General features: G+C 35.8%; 3 protein-coding genes and 1 long non-coding RNA gene across 9 annotated transcripts in view; 1 reads left to right on the plus strand and 3 right to left on the minus strand.

Moving 5' to 3' along the window:
* Positions 1–78: 78 nt before the first annotated feature.
* The window catches only part of LOC139819248 (uncharacterized), a 71286-nt gene continuing 52017 nt past the window's right edge, over positions 79–19347 (plus strand). For 2 of the 6 annotated variants that reach the window (XR_011733649.1, XR_011733651.1), the window contains exons 1-4: positions 410–549; positions 4383–4557; positions 4931–5254; positions 17116–17420. This is a non-coding gene — a long non-coding RNA (uncharacterized lncRNA). Of the gene's footprint in view, positions 550–4382; positions 4558–4930; positions 5255–10219; positions 10542–17115; positions 17421–19347 lie in introns of all 6 variants that reach the window. The other 4 variants (XR_011733650.1, XR_011733645.1, XR_011733644.1 and 1 more) reach the window with 4 other exon arrangements.
* On the minus strand, positions 589–4823 carry LOC139819043 (odorant receptor 13a-like). Its single transcript, XM_071788180.1, has 6 exons — positions 4374–4823; positions 3731–4082; positions 3226–3453; positions 2946–3059; positions 2718–2873; positions 589–2324 (listed from the first exon to the last, which is right to left on the minus strand). Exons 1-6 carry the CDS (start codon positions 4625–4627, stop codon positions 2274–2276), a joined length of 1155 nt encoding a protein of 384 aa, XP_071644281.1. The 5' UTR covers positions 4628–4823; the 3' UTR covers positions 589–2273.
* On the minus strand, positions 6842–10114 carry LOC139819048 (odorant receptor 22c-like). Its single transcript, XM_071788195.1, has 6 exons — positions 9691–10114; positions 9055–9406; positions 8551–8778; positions 7619–7732; positions 7391–7546; positions 6842–6961 (listed from the first exon to the last, which is right to left on the minus strand). The coding sequence occupies exons 1-6, from the start codon at positions 9942–9944 to the stop codon at positions 6911–6913; spliced, it is 1155 nt and encodes a 384-aa protein (XP_071644296.1). The 5' UTR covers positions 9945–10114; the 3' UTR covers positions 6842–6910.
* Positions 11464–16998, minus strand: LOC139819064 (odorant receptor 22c-like). Its single transcript, XM_071788215.1, has 6 exons — positions 16563–16998; positions 15891–16242; positions 15391–15618; positions 15112–15225; positions 14884–15039; positions 11464–12021 (listed from the first exon to the last, which is right to left on the minus strand). Exons 1-6 carry the CDS (start codon positions 16814–16816, stop codon positions 11971–11973), a joined length of 1155 nt encoding a protein of 384 aa, XP_071644316.1. The 5' UTR covers positions 16817–16998; the 3' UTR covers positions 11464–11970.

The following is a 19347-nucleotide window of genomic DNA, read 5'->3' on the forward strand; positions in this document are numbered from 1 at the left end:
AAACTTGCTCGCAGGTCGACAACAAAACGCGCGACCTATGTCATTGACCATTGATCAATCACAACTTGTTAAATATTTCTGCTGCATTGCACAAAAAAAAAGAAAAAAAATAACTGCAACTATAATTTTAGAAATAATGAATACATAGACGATATACTTATAGGAAGGGTCCCCTTCTTTTCCAACTTTCGACTACAATACAACTGTAAGCCCTCTTTAAAAATATAACAAGTAAAGGAAAGGTAGAGCACAGCTTTTACGAACTGCTGCCGTGAGGTTGAAATATTCTGCTGCTGGGGAAGGGGAAGCGTAACTGGGGATCCCCTCCGTGCTGAGGGATCATGAGGAAGGAAGACTAAGTCGTATCATAGGAGTTCGTCACGATGGAAACACGAGTGTAAAGATCACAGTTGGCGCCCGCCAACTGTGCTTGCAAGAAAGCTCGGGCAGTTCGACAACGACGGTGCAGACATACAGAGTTACAGAATGACGGTATAAGCGAAGAAAAATGCAGTCAGAGCGAGAAATTGTACCTTGTATAACCAATTGGTGAGTACTTCACAAGATTATATTACACTATTTGTGTTTATTATTTTTACACTACACTTTTAACATAAGTTTTATTTCATATAATGTCGTTTAGTTATTTTAAAAATCTTCCAAATCAATTTTCAATTTTAAAATAAAAACGCTGATTAAATTAATCTCTCTTAATTGAACACGTTTATTTTAGTCAGCATTTTGTTGTCTCGGTAAAATACATCGATCTAAAACATCAGCGATGTATTTACAGCACTGGCTTTATACACTACAGGCTAAATAAAGTTATCGCGAAAAGGTACCTCGGTAAATCGATGTTTCGTTACCCCTGCTTGTCTACACTCGTACACTTGATGCAAAACTCCGGCTCTTTGAATAGAAAAATTGTTAATCGTGTAAACGACTGACGGTGGTGAAAGTACTATATCTTTCTACACGCAAAGATATAAGTTGCATGCGGTAAGACATCAATACATTGTGTGTAACACAGACACGCATGATGCCGAAGCTTTCACGATTATTTGCAATATGATAGAAGTAATTTCTGCCGTCATACGCGAATATCATGCCACAACAAAACAATTAGAGAACTGATAAAGAGCAACATGCTGTAAGCCAAAGAACAGTTTAAATTGTCCATCAAATCTATTTCTCTCAGTCCCTCGATATAGTAGTGCACTACCATGTAAGCATACTGACAAATTTAAACGACGATTAATGTTGTCGTGAACCAGTAAAATCTACGCAAAACGGGGCACGACACGTTGGATCAAATGCTAAAGATACGAACAACAATTTTTATAAAGGAACATACTGTACTCGTTATTTTCACAGCAGCGAAAAAAAAGCTTTTCTATCAATAATTTATAATTTTTATAAAACATTTAACATCAGTGCTCTTTCTTTGATCGAGAAGTATCGCGAATATTGGAAGAGTATCGCTGCAAATTGGGACTCGAAAGCGTTTTGCAAGCAATCGACCATACACGATTAATCAATACAGCAATAAAAAAAGCACGTCAAATGAGAAGTTGTGCACAACAGCCGTGCTAAGTAATTCAAGACTTGAAGATGCGGGCTGGAAATGTCAAGCGAAAGCGAAATTGCAAAAGTTTGTTTTACAGTACTGCCTTTGCACCGTAGATGAACCAACTGAAAGCACTGGGAAAAAAGGATTCGAGTGGATATTGTTTTATCAATAGTATCATGAAGTCAAACACAAGAAAGTTTTTCGTCGTAATTTTTTGTTTCGCATTAACGACTATATAATATCTCTTTTTTGTGCGAGAGGAGATGCAAATAGTAAAATAGTTCAAACTCGCAACTCGTGGGAGATGAAGAAGTAATAATATTTACCCTATATTTTATTCACTATTCTTTATATTATTGTTACAACTGTAACAAATAAAAGTTTTATTTATAATTTTTCTGTATCTTTTTTATATATCATTTTATTTATTATTTTTTGTATCTCGCGCTCTTATATTCTAATTAGTTAAGCTGAGTTGAAGTGCACTTGCACATTATACACTTGTGTACACTATTCCCTATTAAAGGCTGCTGTAACACGCACTAGTCCCACGAGTCCCGGCAAGACAAGATATCGATATATCGCCATTTGCAATAAAATAACGTTTGTGTGTGCAATAAAGAGAACAAGCTTTATTCCATTTCCCAGACCTCCAAAATAGTTAACCACGTAACAACAACAATTATCAATACATCACTCATCTTCAGTACATCGCCAAAAGTACCGATATATACGACAACGAAGCTTTTACTACCTGAAATATTATTGTTTGAAATCTATAATCCATATTACATGTATAGAATATTCAGAAATTAAATAATACAGTAATATAAAAAAAAATATAACTAAATTGCAATACAATAACCAACAGAAATTATATGAAGCTGTTTGTAATTTAATGCGGTGTAAACATAGCAATGTTAATTTTTGCAACTTAAGTTATTTCGATATTTAATATATAAGAATAGTGAATTTGGTTTCAATCTGTATACTGTTACTATAAAAATATAAAAAATTTTTGTTTTAATATTAATTAATTAAAACCTTTAAAAGATATGTATCATGATAAAGCTTGTTAAAAATATTTGAATTTTACGTTACGTTACAAGGCAAACAAATGCAAAAATATGTATAAATGAAATCTTACGCTAGTAAATCTCTCCAAAGAAAGGTCGAGAATCCTTCCGCTCGTGATCGTCAATCTTTTCTGCGATCTGACAATGAGAAACAATATAGTTCGACTTTCTTTGGCTGGAAAATCGTACCAGAGAGAATTATACGCCGCACTTCCAATCATTTTACTCTGAAAAGAGAAAAATACAAGATCGATATATTTGCGAATTAATGAAACTACCATTTTTCTTTTGGAGCTAACCTTGGCGCTCAGATGTTCACCGCAAAAACAGTATATGAATGCCTCGACGTTCATCGAAATGTAGTATATCAATGTCTTTACCAAAATTGCTGCGGCATTAGGTGTGTTGAGCGACTGAAATTTCCATGTACGCGAACAGTAATTTATAGTATGAGTTAATTACACATACACGATACTTCCACAGTCATCTTAGTGTTAATAATTATCAACAGTCTTTTAATCCGATACGCAATATTTATATTTATAAGTAACCGAACGTCACTTTGGATTTGTTACTTACGGAAACGATAATAAATCCTAAACAGCATATGATGATAGTGTCTGATAAAAGCATCATAAATGCGATGTACGTGAAAAGAATCTCAATATTTTCCGCAAATATAATAATGCGCTGGTGCTTAATAATCAACGATCGCAATGTAAATTCGTCCATCGAATCCGCTGAACATTTGGAGACATTTGTCAACGATTCTCGAAGAATATCGATTTGACCACAGACGTGAATTATCTAAGGTTTATAGCTTCATAATCTTTCTCTCTCAGGAAATTAAAAATTATCTCTTGAGTAACTTTTAAAGATATCAGAGAAAAATATAAAAAATAATTTAGCAAATAATTTACATAAAATATAAAATATTATTAATGCATATACGTAATATATTTAATTTAAAATTTAAATTATGGACGATCTTATCAGATATAAGATCAAATTGAAATAAGTAAATGAAAAATGGAATTTGTCTTATTTTAACTTTGAACAAGCGTAACACGCTATTTAAGCTTACCAAAGTGACGAGAAGCGAATTAATAATTGTAATGCCGCAGGCGACTAAAAACAGGTGATAAAATTGAACGGATTGAACTGTCGTGTAAATAAAATCTGTGCTAATGTTGAATGGTAGCTCCATCTTTAGAATGAGCTCTCGCGCGTACGGCTCTAATGTCTCGGGACTGTTTGCGTTAGCAGCCAGTACACCGACACTGTAAAAAGATGCGGAGCCGATTTGCATGCCGACGATCCATCTCGAGGTACGACGTGCAAGATTTGCCCCGTCTGTCATTACACGCGAGCTACAGCGGTTCGAAGTGCTGTCTTGCCAATCCGCAGACATCATTTCCAATAAATCGTAAAATATTCTACGGAAGATTAGGCACACCATTCACGTTAATGTTCCTTTTACACTCGTCTATCATAAATTAAATTAATTCTGAATTTGACGGCAATATTTTATTAAAGTATCATAAATAACAGACAACTCAACACGCAGTCATGTGTGTACTTTCAGTTCTCATAATCAAACTAATTGAATAAAATCGAAGACTGATTAATTATTATTTGATACTTTTCTGACCGGTAGTTTCGGCAAGTGCTAATAATGAGACGATGGAGTAACATGATTTGCATATTATTCCATAAGTACTCCTTACCTTTGATAGATCCAAAGAATAATAAGCTTAATGTAGAGTAAAGAAGACGTCATTGCGCTGCTCACTCCATCCATATACTCGGAGAAGTCGTCCATATGAATGTTCATCACTACGTATCGATATTGAAAAACTTGAGCCGTGCTCAGCGCTATGATCCAGTACAATCTGAACACCACAGTCAACGGTACGTAAGGCCATATACCGTAAATATGAAGGCCGAACCTGACCAGTCGGCTGAGCGTGGTCCTCCTCATATTTTTCTTCAGCGACGACGTGAAACGCTTCGCCGACCAATCGCGATCGTTGAATAACTTTATTCATACTAAAACTTACTCGCAGGTCGAGAGAAAAACACGCGACCCATGGTCATCGACCATTGACCAATCACAACTTGTTAAATATTTCTGCTGCATTGCATAAAGAAAAAGAAAAAAAATAACTGCAGCTGTAATTTTAGAAATAATGAATGCATAGACAATATACTTATAGGAAAGGTCCCCTTCTTTTCCAACTTTCGACTACAATACAACTGCATGCTCTCTTTAAAAATGCAACAGGTAAAGGGAAGGTGGAGCGCAGCTTCCACGAACTGCTGCCGTGAGGTTGAAATATTCCGCTGCTAGGGAGGGGGGCGAAGCGTAACTGGGGATCCCCTCCGTGCTGAGGGATCATGAGAAAGGAAGACTAAGACGTATCGTAAGAGTTCGTCACGATGGAAACACGAGTGTAAAGATCACAGTTGGCGCCCGCCAACTGTGTTTGCAAGAAAGCTCGGGCAGTTCGACAACGACAGCGCAGGCCGAATACCGAGTTACAGAACGACGGTATAAGCGAAGAAAAATGCAGTCAGAGCGAGAAATTGTACCTTATGTATAACCGAGGTGAGTACTTCACAAGATTATATTACACTATTTGTGTTTATTATTTTTACACTACACTTTTAACGTAATAAGTTTTATTTCATATAATGTCGTTTAGTTACTTTAAAAATCTTAATTACAAGTCAATTTTCGATTTTAATATGAAAACGCTGATTAAATTAATCTCTCTTAATTGGATACGTGTATTTTGGTCATTATTTTGTTGTCTCTGTAAAATATATCGATCTAAAATATCAGCGATGTATTAATTTATAACACTAGCCTTATACACTGCAAGCTAAATAAAGTCATCGTGAACTGGTATCTCGGTAAATCGATGCTTTGTTACCCCTGCTTGTCTACACTCGTACACTTGATGCAAAACTCCGGCTTTTTTAATAGAAAAATTGTTAATCGTATAAACGACTGACGGTGGTGAAAGTACTGTATCTTTCTACACGCAAAGATATAAGTAGCATGCGATAAGGCATCAATATATTGTGTGTAACACAGACACGCATGACGCCGTAGCTTTAATGATTTGCAATATGATAAAAGGAATTTCTGCCGTCATACGCGAATATCATGTCGCAACGAAACAATTAGAGAACTGATAAAGAGCAACAAGCTGTACGCCAAAGAGCAGTATAAATTGTTCATCAAATCCATTTTTCTCAGTCCCTCGATATAATAGTGCACTACGATGTAAGCATATTGACAAATTTAAACGACGATTAATGTTGTCGTGAACCAGTAAAATCTGCGCAAAACGGGGCACGACACGTTGGATCAAATGCTAAAAATACGAACAACAATTTTTATAGAGGAACATAGGGGGAGTCCGGGAACTTGACCATAGAGGAGAGTTGAACCACTTCAAATATCTCGTTCAAATTTTGAACAAAGAGCTCAATCCGAGCACGTTAAAACACGTTTGTCTCACTCACAGTCGAAACGCACTACCAAGCGTCATATTGTCACGTGCTCGGATTGAGCTCTTTGTTCAAAATTTGAACGAGATATTTGAAGTGGTTCAACTCTCCTCTATGGTCAAGTCTCCCGGACTCCCCCTACTGTACTCGTTATTTTCACAGCATTGCAGCGAGAAAGAAGCTTTTCTATCACTGATTTATAAAGCGTCGAACATTAGTGCTCTTTCTTTGATCGAGATGTATCGCGAATGTTGGAGGAGTATCGCTGATGATTGGAACGCGAAAGCGCCTCGCAAGCAAATGACCATACACGATTAATCAATACAGTATAATAAAAAAAAAGCACATGCGAATGTCAGATGACAAATTGTGAACAACAGCCATATTAAGTGATTCAAGACTTGAAGATGCGGGCTGGAAATGTCAAGAGAAAGCGAAATTGCAAAGTTGGTTTTACACTACTGCTTTTCACCATAGATAAATTAACTGAGAGCACTGGGGAAAAAAAGATTCGAGTGGATTTTGTTTTATCAATAACTGTTCAAAACAAGAAAGTTTTTCGTCGTAATTTTTTTTATTTCGCATTAACGCGTATAATCCTTTTTTTGTGCAAAGAGGAGATGTAAATAGTAAAATAGTTCAAACTAGTCGCAACTCGTGGAAGATGAAGATGTAGTAATATTTATCATATTTTTTATTCACTATTGATTTATTGTTACAACTATTATCAATACATCACTCGTCTTCAGTACATCGCCAAAAGTACAGATATATACGACAACGATGCCTTTACTACCTGAAATATTATTATTTGTGATCTATAATCCATATATCACATATATATATATATTCAGAAATTAAATAGTATAAGGTACAGTAATATGAAAAAAAATATAACTAAATTACAATATAATAACCAACGGAAATTATATGAAACTGTTTGTAATTTAATGCGGTGTAAACATTGCCATGTTAATTTTTGCAATTTTAATTATTTCGATAATTAATATATGAGAATAGTGAATTTCGTTAATAATTAAAAAATAAAAATAATAAATTTTGTTTTAATTTGTATATTGTTACTAAATTGAAAATTTTTGTTTTAATATTAATTAAAACCTTTAAAAAATAATTATCATGATAAAACTTGTTAAAAATATTTGAATTTTACGTAACGTTACAAGGCAAACAAATGCAAAAAAAATATGTATAAGTGAAATTTTACGCTAGTAAACCTCTCCAAAGAGAGGTCGAAGATCCTTCCGCTCGTGATCGTCAAACTTTTCTGCGATCTGACAATGAGAAACAATATAGTTCGACTTTCTTTTGCTGGAAAATCGTACCAGAGTGAATCGTACGCCGCACTTCCAATCATTTTACTCTGAAAAGAGAAAAATACAGGATCGAGATATCTGCGAATTAATAAAACTGCCATTTTTTTCTTGGAGCTAACCTTGGCGGTCAGATGTTCACCACTAAAACAGTATATGAATGCCTCGACGTTCATCGAAATGTAGTATATCAATGTCTTTACCAAAATTGCTGCGACATTAGGTGAGTTGAGCGACTGAAATTTTCATGTACGCGAACAGTAATTTAGTATGAGTTATGTTATTTACACATACACGATACTTCCACAGACATCTTTAGTGTCAATAATTATCAGCAGTCTCTTAATCCGGTACGGAATATTTTTAATTTTTTAATTTAATTTAATTTAATTTATTGCGATGCTTAGTGGAGGATACAGTTATAGAGAGTATAAATAATGAGTGCACGCAAATGGTGAGGCATCAACACGATGTTGTTACTAAGCCTACCAGTGAAGACAGTGTAAGTCAATATATAAAACATATAATATAAAAAAAACATATAATATAAAAAACGATGGATTCGCTCACGAGAATAATATTTTGTCGTACAACACATTCGTCGCAGAACTTACAATACGCACAGTAACACATAGATATATACGCACGCACACACACTCGCACGTGTGCGCGTTAGCAGACACGACATATCGTGCAAGCAATCAGTGATGCGCAGGTTGAGATGCATTTCTGGCAGGAAATGCAGTCGATGAAATGAAGGTGGATGCAGCTGTACGAAAAGAAGACAAAGAGGTTAAGGATCTTATGGTAGAGGGAAAGTCGTTGAAATATTTGACTGCACAGTAGGAGAAAGAAGCGCGAAACTTGGCAGAGTGATGCAATGAAAATGAAAAAAGGTCGGGGTAACGAGTATTTGGGGCGTTAACGGCATGGTAAGTCGAAGGTAAGGAGGAGTATTAGAGTGAAGAAGACGGAAAACCAGTCAAAAAAGATGAAGCACAAAACGTATTTATATTAATAAGTAACCAAACGTCACTTTAGACTTGTTACTTACGGTAACGATAATAAATCCTAAACAGCATATGATGATTGTGTCTGATAAAAGCATCATAAAAGCGATGTACGTGAAAAGAGTCTCAATACTTTCCGCAAATATAATAATACGCTGGTGCTTAATAATCAACGACGGCAATGTAAATTCGTCCATCGAATCCGCTGAACATTTGGAGACATTTGTCAACGATTCTCGAAGAATATCGATTTGACCACAGACGTGAATTATCTAAGGTTATAGCTTCATAATCTCTCTCTCTCAGGAAATTAAAAATTATCTCTTGAGTCATTTTTAAAGATATCGGAGAAAAATATAAAAAATAATTTAGCAAATAATTTACATAAAATATAAAATATTACTAATGCATATACGTAATATATTTAATTTAAAATTTCAATTATGGACGATCTTATCAGATATAAGATCAAATTGAAAGAGGTAAATTAAAAATAAAATTTGTTTCATTTTAACATTGAGCACGCGTAACGTGCAATTTAAGCTTACCAAAGTGACGAGAAGGCAATTAATAATATGAATGCCGCAGGCGAATAAAAACAGGTGATAAAATTGAACGGATTGAACTGTTGTGTAAATAAAATCTGTGCTAATGTTGAATGGCAGCTCCATCGCCAGAATGAGCTCTCGCGCGTACGGCTCTAATGTCTCGGGACTGTTTGCGTTAGCTGCGAGTACACCGACGCTGTATAAACATACGGCACCTACTTGCATGCCGATAATCCACCTCGAGGTACGACGTGCAAGATTTGCCCCGTCTATCATTACGCGCGAGCTACAGCGGTTCAAAGTGCTATCTTGCCAATCCGCAGACATCATTTGTAATAGATCGTAAAATATTCTACGGAAGATTGGGCGCACCATTCACGTTAATATTCTTTTTCACACTCGGATATCATAAATTAAATTAATTCTGAATTTTTGACGTCAATATTTTATTAAAGTATCATAAATAACAGACAACTCATAACACGCAGTCATGTGTGTACTCTCAGTTCTCATAATCAAACTGATTGAATAAAATCGAGAACCGATTAATTTTTATTTGATACTTTTCTGATCGGTAGTTTCGGCAAGTGCTAATAATGAGACGAGTAACATGATTATTCCATAAATACACCTTACCGTTGATAAATCCAAAGGATAATGAGCTTAATGTAGAATAAAGAAGACACCATTGCGCTGCTCACTCCATCCATATACTTGGAGATGTCGTCCATATGAATGTTCATCACTACGTATCGATATTGAAAGACTTGAGTTGTGCTCAGCGCTATGATCCAGTACAATCTGAACACCACAGTCGACGGTACATACGGCCATATACCGTAAATATGAAGACCGAAGCTGACCAGTCGGCTGAGCGTGGTCCTTCCCATATTTCTCTTCAGTGACGACGCGAAACGCCTCGCCGACCAATTGCGATCGTCGAATAACTTTATTCATACTAAACTTGCTCGCAGGTCGCGAGCAAAACGCGCGACCCATGGTCATCGACTATTGACCAATCACAACTTAAATATTTCTGCTGCATTGCATAAAAAAAAGAGAAATAATAAATGCATAGACAATATATATACTTATAGGAAGGGTCCCTTTCTTTTCCAACTTTCAACTACAATACAACTGTATGCCCTCTTTAAAAATGCAACAGGTAAAAGAAAGGTAGAACGCAGTTCCACGAACTACTACCGTGAGGTTGAAATTTTCCGCTGCTGGGGCGGGGGGGGGGAAAGCGTAACTAAGGATTTCCTCCGTGCTGAGGGATGATGAGGAAGGAAGACTAAGACGTATCGTAGGAGTTCGTCACGATGGAAACACGAGTGTAAAGATCACAGTTGGCGCCTGCCAACTGTGCATGCAAGAAAGTGCGGGCAGTTCGACGACGACGGTGCAGGCATACAGATGAGTTACTGAACGACGATATAAGCGAAGAAAAATGCAATCAGAGCGAGAAATTGTTCCTTGTAACCGAGGCGAGTACTTCACAATATTACATTACACTATTTGTGTTTATTATTTTTACACTACACTTTTAACGTAATAAGTTTTATTTTATATCATGTCGTTTAGTTATTTTAAGAATCTTAATTCCAAATTAATTTTTTATTTTAATGTGAAAACGCTGATTAAATTAATCTCTCTTAATTAAAGACGTTTATTTTGGTCATTATTTTGTTGTCTCGGTAAAATATCGATCTAAAATATCAGCAATGTATTAATTTATAGCACTGGCCTTATACACTACAAGCTAAATAAAAGAATCGCGAACAAGTTTCTCGGTAAATCGATGCTTCGTTATCCCTGCTTGTCTACACTCGTACACTTGATGCGAAACTCCGCCTCTTTGAATAGAAAAATTGTTAATCGTGTAAACGACTGACGGTGGTGAAAATATCTTTCTCTCTCTGCACGCGAAGTTATTAGTGGCATACGGTAAGGCATCAATACATTGTGTGTAACACAAACATGCATGACGCCGAAGCTTTTACGATTTGCAATATAATAGAAGCAATTTCTGCCGTCATACACGAATATCATGCCATAACGAAACGATTAGAGAACTGATAAAGAGAAACAAGCTGTACGCCAAAGAGCAGTTTAAATTGTCCGTCAAATCCATTTTTTTCTGCCCCTCGGTATAGTAGACTACTACGATGTAATTAAGCATCTTGACAAATTTAAACGACGATTAATGTCGTGAACCAGTAAAATCTGCACAAAACGAGGCACGGCACGTTGGATTAAATGCTAAAGATACGAAGAACAAATTTTATAGAGGAATATACTGTACGCGTAGCAGTTATTTTTACAGCAGCGAGAATGATGCTTTTCTATCAATGATTTATAAAGCGTCGAACATCAGTGCTCTTTCTTTGATCAAGAAGTATCGTGAATATTGGAGGAGTATCGCTGAAGATTGGAACGCGAAAGCGCTTTGCAAGCAATTGGGCATACACGATTAATCAGTACAGTATAATAAAAAAAGCATTTGCGAATGCCCGATTAGAAGTTGTGCACAACAGCCATGTTAAGTAATTCAAGACTTGAAGATGCGGGCTGTAAATGTCAAAAGAAAGCAAAATTGCAAATGTTTGTTTTACAGTACTGCCTTTGCACCATAGATAAATCAACTGAAAGCTTTGGGAAAAAAGGATTTAAGTGGATTTTGTTTTATCAATAGTTATCATGAAGTCCAAAACAAGAAAGTTTTTCGTCATAATTTTTTATTTTGCAATTATGCCTATAATAGTTCTTTTTTTGTGCGAAAGGAGATGCAAATAGTAAAATGGTTCAAACTAGTCGCAACTCGTGGGAGATGAAGAAGTAGTAATATTTACCATATTTTTTATTTACTATTGTTTCATGTTATAGTTACAACTATTATCAATACATCACTCGTCTTCAGTACATCGCCAAAAGTACAGATATATACGACAACGATGCCTTTACTACCTGAAATATTATTATTTATGATCTATAATCCATATCACATATATGTATGGAATATTCGGAAATTAAATAATACAGTAATATGAAAAGAAATATAACTAAATTACAATATAATAACCAACGGAAATTATATGAAGCTGTTTGTAATTTAATGCGGTGTAAACATAGCCATGTTAATTTTTGCAACTTAAGTTATTTCGATAATTAATATATAAGAATAGTGAATTTCGTTAATAATTAAAAAATAAGAATAATGAATTTTGTTTTGTCTATTGTTACTATAAAAAAATAGAAAATTTCTTTAATATTAATTAAAACCTTTAAAAAATAATTATCATATATGATAAAGCTTGTTAAAAATATTTGAATTTTACGTAACGTTACAAAGCAAACAAATGCAAAAAATATGTATAGAGGAGACCGGGGCACCATGAGTCACGGGGTACTATGGGTCATTGACTGTTTAGGGGTTTAGGGCAATCCAGAATGTTTAGGGTGATTCAACTAGTATCATGTGACAGTTATTTCGTTGCCCATATCTAGGTGACAGTCATCAAAGTCCGTAGTCTCGAGACGCACGTGACATAAATGATTTTCATGATGCGTAAATAACTTTTTAACCATTTAGAAACGTTTTAATATTGTTTTTGTAGTAAAATATACACGTACTAAAAATTAAGTGTAACTTTCTAGCATCTTTTGCCATTTTACTACAGTACAGATAATCATATATCACTTTTTTTTTTATTACGTTTCACCGTTTTCTATATTAAGTGCATTCGGGGCACCATATGGAACACTCAATGCTGGGGCACCATGGGTCACACATTAACCTATATGCACGCCATCGAGGATATTGATAGATAAAGATTTACAGTCAACAGCACAAGAAAAAGAAGTAGCTGATGAGGTCCCAAACCAGTTTAAAAGTCCCGCAGAAATTAGAGGCTAGCCAAAGGCAATACATCAGTATGGAACTAGAAAACGTAGACAGCAGAATAGCAGCAAAATTTTGACTAATTCTCCGGAGAAGAAAAGCTTAGTAAAAAAAAAGAAAAAAACAAGAAGAAAAGAAAAATGAGACACGGAAGAGAAAACCAAACAAGTAAAAAGACGTCCTTACAGTTATTAATAAAGAAAGGGTAATTATGCATAAAAGTAGCCTCGTCTCCGATTTGCTTTATTTTTAAATATGTTGTTGGAGATGTCTTCTCGAGTCATTTCATATATATATATAAAGGCCGGAGTCAAATAGTTTCGGAGATACAAGCTGAGAAAAGATAATTCGTTATACGTGGAAAGTTACAAACCTATATAGAACAGTACTCTCCACGCAAAACAAGATCCACTCCCACTACTATTCATTGTACATATAAATATGTACTTTTCATATACTAACTACTCTCTGCTTTAACAAATTATTTAACAAATCTTCGCCTTACTAAATAGATAAGTCTACCGACTAAAAATATTGATACTGAAAAGATTAGCAAGGCCCCGTACGCAAGATAGGACGTTCCATTCACCCGACATGTCAGATGTGTATATCTATTAAATCTTCGTCTTACTAAATAGATGAGTCTACAATATACTAAAAATAATGGATACAAGAAAGATTAGCAAGACCCTTACGCAAGGTAAGGCGCTGTCCTTCTTTTCACAACCACCCTCCCTACTAACAGTACAAACGCCTGTTTCACGACACTTTTTTCTACCAAATTAAGTCTTGTTTTTGTAATAAATGATGGTGCTTTTGCAATAGAAAAATGTTATATCAAAGTCGGGGAGGCTTCGCGATAGTAATCCTGCTCAGTACGAGAGGAACCGCAGGTTCAGATATTTGGTTCACGCACTCGGTCGAGCGGCCGGTGGTGCGAAGCTACCATCCGTGGGATTATGCCTGAACGCCTCTAAGGCCGTATCCTCTCTAGTCAAAAGTGGCAATGATATCTCTAGGAGTCTCGTGAGTCGAAAGGCTCACAACAATGTGACACACTTACTAGAGGGCTTCGCCCTCTGGACCCCCTTTCGGGGGGTTCCACCCCCTGCTTCCGTCGGGGGGCTACGTTCTCCTGGATCTCCCATTGGGAGTTTTGCTTACAAGTACATGCTAAGTTGTAAAGCGAGGTCCATACTAGAGAGAGGTTCCGTACCGGAAAATGACCTTAGCGCTAATTTTCATTATCATATTCGTAATTAGCGATGCAATAGTTGAAAATTTTGAGATTTCTAATGATAGTGTTGAATAAATCATCATCAAACGTTTATTTTTGTATTTATTATTTTTATCCTTTCTCAGCCTGTATCTCCGAAACTATTTGAGTCCGGCTCTTATATATGTATATATGAAATGACTCGGGAAGACATCCCCAACAACATATTTAAAAATAAAGTAAATCGGAGAGGAGGCCCCTTTTATGCATAAATACCGTAAAATGTTATTTTTGATCAAAGAAAACATGTCAGAAATAGGTAAGTTTTTCTTCCAGAAAATAATATTGTAAAAACCTAAACAGTGTGATAAAAAATGTATAAAATAAAATATATTTTCAACTTTTGTAATATTTCGTTACTTCTTGAATGAATAAATCTAGTTTTTGTGTGTGACCCATAGTGCCCCAGTGACAGACCCATGGTGCCCCGGGCATGGGGCACCTTGGGTCATATCTCAAAAAATGTGTTTTAATTTTTTTCTCAAAAACTAATCAATATTTATCGAATATGCTAAATAAACTTTAAAATATACATTGTGCTTTAACTGTTTAAATAAAAAATGAGACAAAAAATCTTATATTTAAAGATACTTTACAGAGTTTGAATTTGTGTGGCTCATGGTGCCCCGATCTCCCCTAAGTAAAATCTTACGCTAGTAAATCTCTCCAAAGAGAGGTCGAAGATCCTTCCGCTCGTGATCGTCAAACTTTTCTGCGATCTGACAATGAGGAACAATATAGTTCGACTTTCTTTTACTGGAAAATCGTACCAGAGAGAATCATACGCCGCACTTCCAATCATTTTACTCTGAAAAGAGAAAAATACAGGATCAAGATATCTGCGAATTAATGAAACTGCCATTTTTCTCTTGGAGCTAACCTTGGCGCTCAGATGTTCACCACTAAAACAGTATATGAATGCCTCGACGTTCATCGTAATGTAGTATAACACTGACTTTACCAAAATTGCTGCGACATTAGGCGAGTTGAGCGACTGAAATTTCCATGTACGCGAACAGTAATTTAGTATGAGTTAATTACACATACACGATACTTCTACAGACATCTTTAGTGTTAATAATTATCAACAGTCTTTTAATCCGGTACGCAATATTTATATTTATAAGTAAGCAAACGTCACTTTGGATTTGCTACTTACGGTAACGATAATAAATCCTAAACAGCATATGATGATCGTGTCTGATAAAAGCATCATAAATGCGATGTACGTGAAAAGAGTCTCAATACTTTCCGCAAATATAATAATACGCTGGTGCTTAATAATCAACGATCGCAATGTAAATTTGTCCGTCGAATCCGCTGTACATTTGGAGATTTTTGTCAACGATTCTCGAAGAATATCGATTTGACCACAGACGTGAATTATCTAAGGTTATAGCTTAATAATCTTTCTCTCTCAAGGAATTAAAAATTATCTCTTGAGTCATTTTTAAAGATATCGGAAAAAAATATAAAAAATAATTTAGCAAATAATTTACATAAAATATAAAATATTATTAATGCATATACGTAATATATTTAATTTAAAATTTATATTATAGACGATCTTATCAGATATAAGATCAAATTGAAATAAATTAAAAATAAATTTCGTCTCATTTTAACTTTGAGCAAACGTAACACGCCATTTAAGCTTACCAAAGTGACGAGAAGGGAATTAATATTCGTAATGCCGCAGGCGACTAAAAACAGATGATAAAATTGAACGGATTGAACTGTCGTGTAAATAAAATTTGTGCTAATGTTGAATGGCAGCTCCATCGTCAGAATGAGATCTCGCGCGTACGGCTCTAATGCCTCGGGACTGTTTGCGTTAGCGGCGAGTACACCGGCGCTGTATAAAAATACGGCGACTACTTGCATGCCGATAATCCACCTCGAGGTACGACGTGCAAGATTTGCCCCGTCTATCATTACGCGCGAGCTACAGCGGTTCAAAGTGCTATCTTGCCAATCCGCAGACATCATTTGCAATAGATCGTAAAATATTCTACGGAAGATTGGGCGCACCATTCACGTTAATGTTCTTTTTCACACTCGTCTATCATAAATTAAATTAATTTTGAATTTTTGACGTTAATATTTTATGATATTTTGTATGACGCTGTTATTTATAAAGTATTATAAATAACAGACAACTCATAACACGCAGTCATGTGTGTACTCTCAGTTCTCATAATCAAACTGATTGAATAAAATCAAGGATCGATTAATTATTATTTGATACTTTTCTGATTGGTAGTTCTGGCAAGTGCTAATAATGATACGAGTAACATGATACGATTATGATATTCCATAAATACGCCTTACGGTTGATAAATCCAAAGGATAATGAGCTTAATGTAGAATAAAGAAGACGTCATTGCGCTGCTCACACCATCCATATACTTGGAGAAGTCGTCCATATGAATGTTCATCACTACGTATCGATATTGAAAGACTTGAGCCGTGCTCAGCGCTATGATCCAGTACAATCTGAACACCACAGTTGACGGTACATACGGCCATATACCGTAAATATGAAGGCTGAACCTGACCAGACGGCTGAGCGTGGTCCTCCCCATATTTCTCTTCGGCGACGACGAGAAACGCCTCGCCGACCAATCGCGATCGTCGAATAACTTTATTCATGCTAAAACTTGCTCGCAGGTCGACAGCAAAACGCGCGACCCATGGTCATCGACCGTTGATCAATCACAACTTGTTAAATATTTCGCTGCATTGCATAAAAAAAAGAAAAAAAAACTGCAACTGTAATTTTAGAAATAATGAATGCATAGACGATATACTTATAGGAAGAGTCCTTTTCTTTTCCAACTTTCGACTACAATACAACTGTATGCCCTCTTTAAAAATGCAACAGGTAAAGGAAAGGTGGAGCGCAGTTCCACGAACTACTGCCGTAAGGTTGAAATATTCCGCTGCTGGGGGGGAAAGCGTAACTAGGGATTCCCTCCGTGCTGAGGGATCATGAGGGAGGAAGACTAAGACGTATTGTAGGAGTTCGTCACGATGGAAACACGAGTGTAAAGATCAGTTGGCGGCGCCAACTGTGCTTGCAAGAAATCTCGGGCAGTTCGACAACGACGGTGCAGGCATACAGTCACGGAACGAAGGTATAAGCGAAGAAAAATGCGAGTCAGCGAGAAATTGTATTTTGTGACCGAGGCGAGTACTTCACAATACTATATTACACTATTTGTGTTTATTATTTTTACACTACACTTTTAACTTAATAAATTTTGTTTTATATAATGTCGTTTAGTTATTTTAAGAATCTTCCAAATCGATTTTTGATTTTATTATGAAAACGCTAGTATATTTGATTAGATTAATCTCTTTTAATTGAACACGTTTATTTTGATCATTTTGTTGTCTCGGTAAAATACATCGATCTAAAATATAAGCGATATGTATTTATAGCTCTGTCCTTATGTACACTATACAAGCTAAATAAAGCCATCGCGAACAGGTATCTCGGTAAATCGATGCTTTGTTACCTCTGCTTGTCTACACTCGTAAACTTGATGCGAAACTTTGCCTCTTTGAATAGAAAAATTTTTAATCGTGTAAACGACTGACAGTGGTAAAAATACTATCTCCTTCTGCACGCGATGATATAAGTAGCATGTAGTACGGCATCAATACATATTGTGTGTAACACAAACACGCATGACGCCGAATCTTTTACGATCTGCAATATGATAGAAGCAATTTCTGCCGTCAAACGCGAATATCATGCCGTAACGAAACGATTAGAGAACTGATAAAGAGCAACAGGCTGTACGCCAAAGAGCAGCTTAAATTGTCCGTAAAATCCATCAGCCTCTCGGTATGGTAGTGCACTATGATATAAGCATACTGACAGAGAGCGACGATTAATGTCGTGAACATAGACAGTCTGCGCAAAATAGTGCATGACACGTTGGATCAAATGATAAAGATACAAAGAACAAATTTTATAGAGAAACATAAAGAAACTGCTCGTATAGCAGTTACTTTTATAGTAGCGAGAAAGAAGCTTTTCCATCAACGATTTATAAACCATCGAACATCAGGGTTTGAGCTTTTTCTTCGAGGATTATCGCGAATATTGGAGAAGTATCGCTAAAGATTGGATCGTGAAAGCGCCTCACAAGCAATTGCCCATAAACGATTAATCATTAAAATCCTCTTGGTACCGAACATAAGATGTTTGAGTACAACTACATATCTATAATTACAAAATTGTAAAAAAACAAGTTTTACAAAATTCGTTACCTTCGCGCTTTCCTCTGTCTCATCTTTTTCTTTCTCGATATGATCGCGATAGTAACGAACGATGAGGCTTAAAAATGCAAGACAACAAGCGCGCAGCAAGTATATAATGTTTGAATGGAATGGGAAATCTAATGAAAAAATAAGAAAAATTGTCAGGAAGTGAACAATCTTATCTGATGAGGAAAACAGTCAAAGCAGTACGGGGTTGCATTTTTCAAATTCATCAAGAGATACGGCAGTGTCTGGCGCTAAGTTTACTCGCCCGGGACACAGGCAGTGAGACAGAAAATGTTCATTTAATAAACATTGTGTATTTGGAGTTATCGATCTATATCTCGAGTTATATCTTGAGTTATCTACCGCCTGGTAGCTCCGAATTTTATTCTTATTCCCGACTAACACGCATACACGCATGCAAACGTGCACGTACATGAAAGAGAATGATAAATAATATTGCAACGGTTTTAATTCATACGCAAAGGACCCCGCAACGGTCATGGGGGGTTTTGGCTCCCAGTCAAATTTAATAATAATATAAAATAATGTAGTTCATAACATGCTGATAAAAAGTGTCCATAGGCACCAAGCCCAAAAATGGACTGTTTCCGAGATATAAGGCATTAAAGAATGGAAAAATGAGGGTTTCAGGTTTCAGCTAATGGCAGTTTGCAACAGGCTGAATGCCATGTTTTCACTAAAACATTTACTTGATTGCTGGATGAATTATACTTATGCACAGTATGCGTGTTCACATAGTCAAGTCAATGATCAAACCATACGTAATATGTCATTGCATCGAATGACATGTATGCAACATATATAGCAAGCAAGAATC

Source organism: Temnothorax longispinosus, chromosome 1 (genome assembly GCF_030848805.1).
Source record: "Temnothorax longispinosus isolate EJ_2023e chromosome 1, Tlon_JGU_v1, whole genome shotgun sequence".
Lineage (NCBI taxonomy): Eukaryota > Metazoa > Arthropoda > Insecta > Hymenoptera > Formicidae > Temnothorax > Temnothorax longispinosus.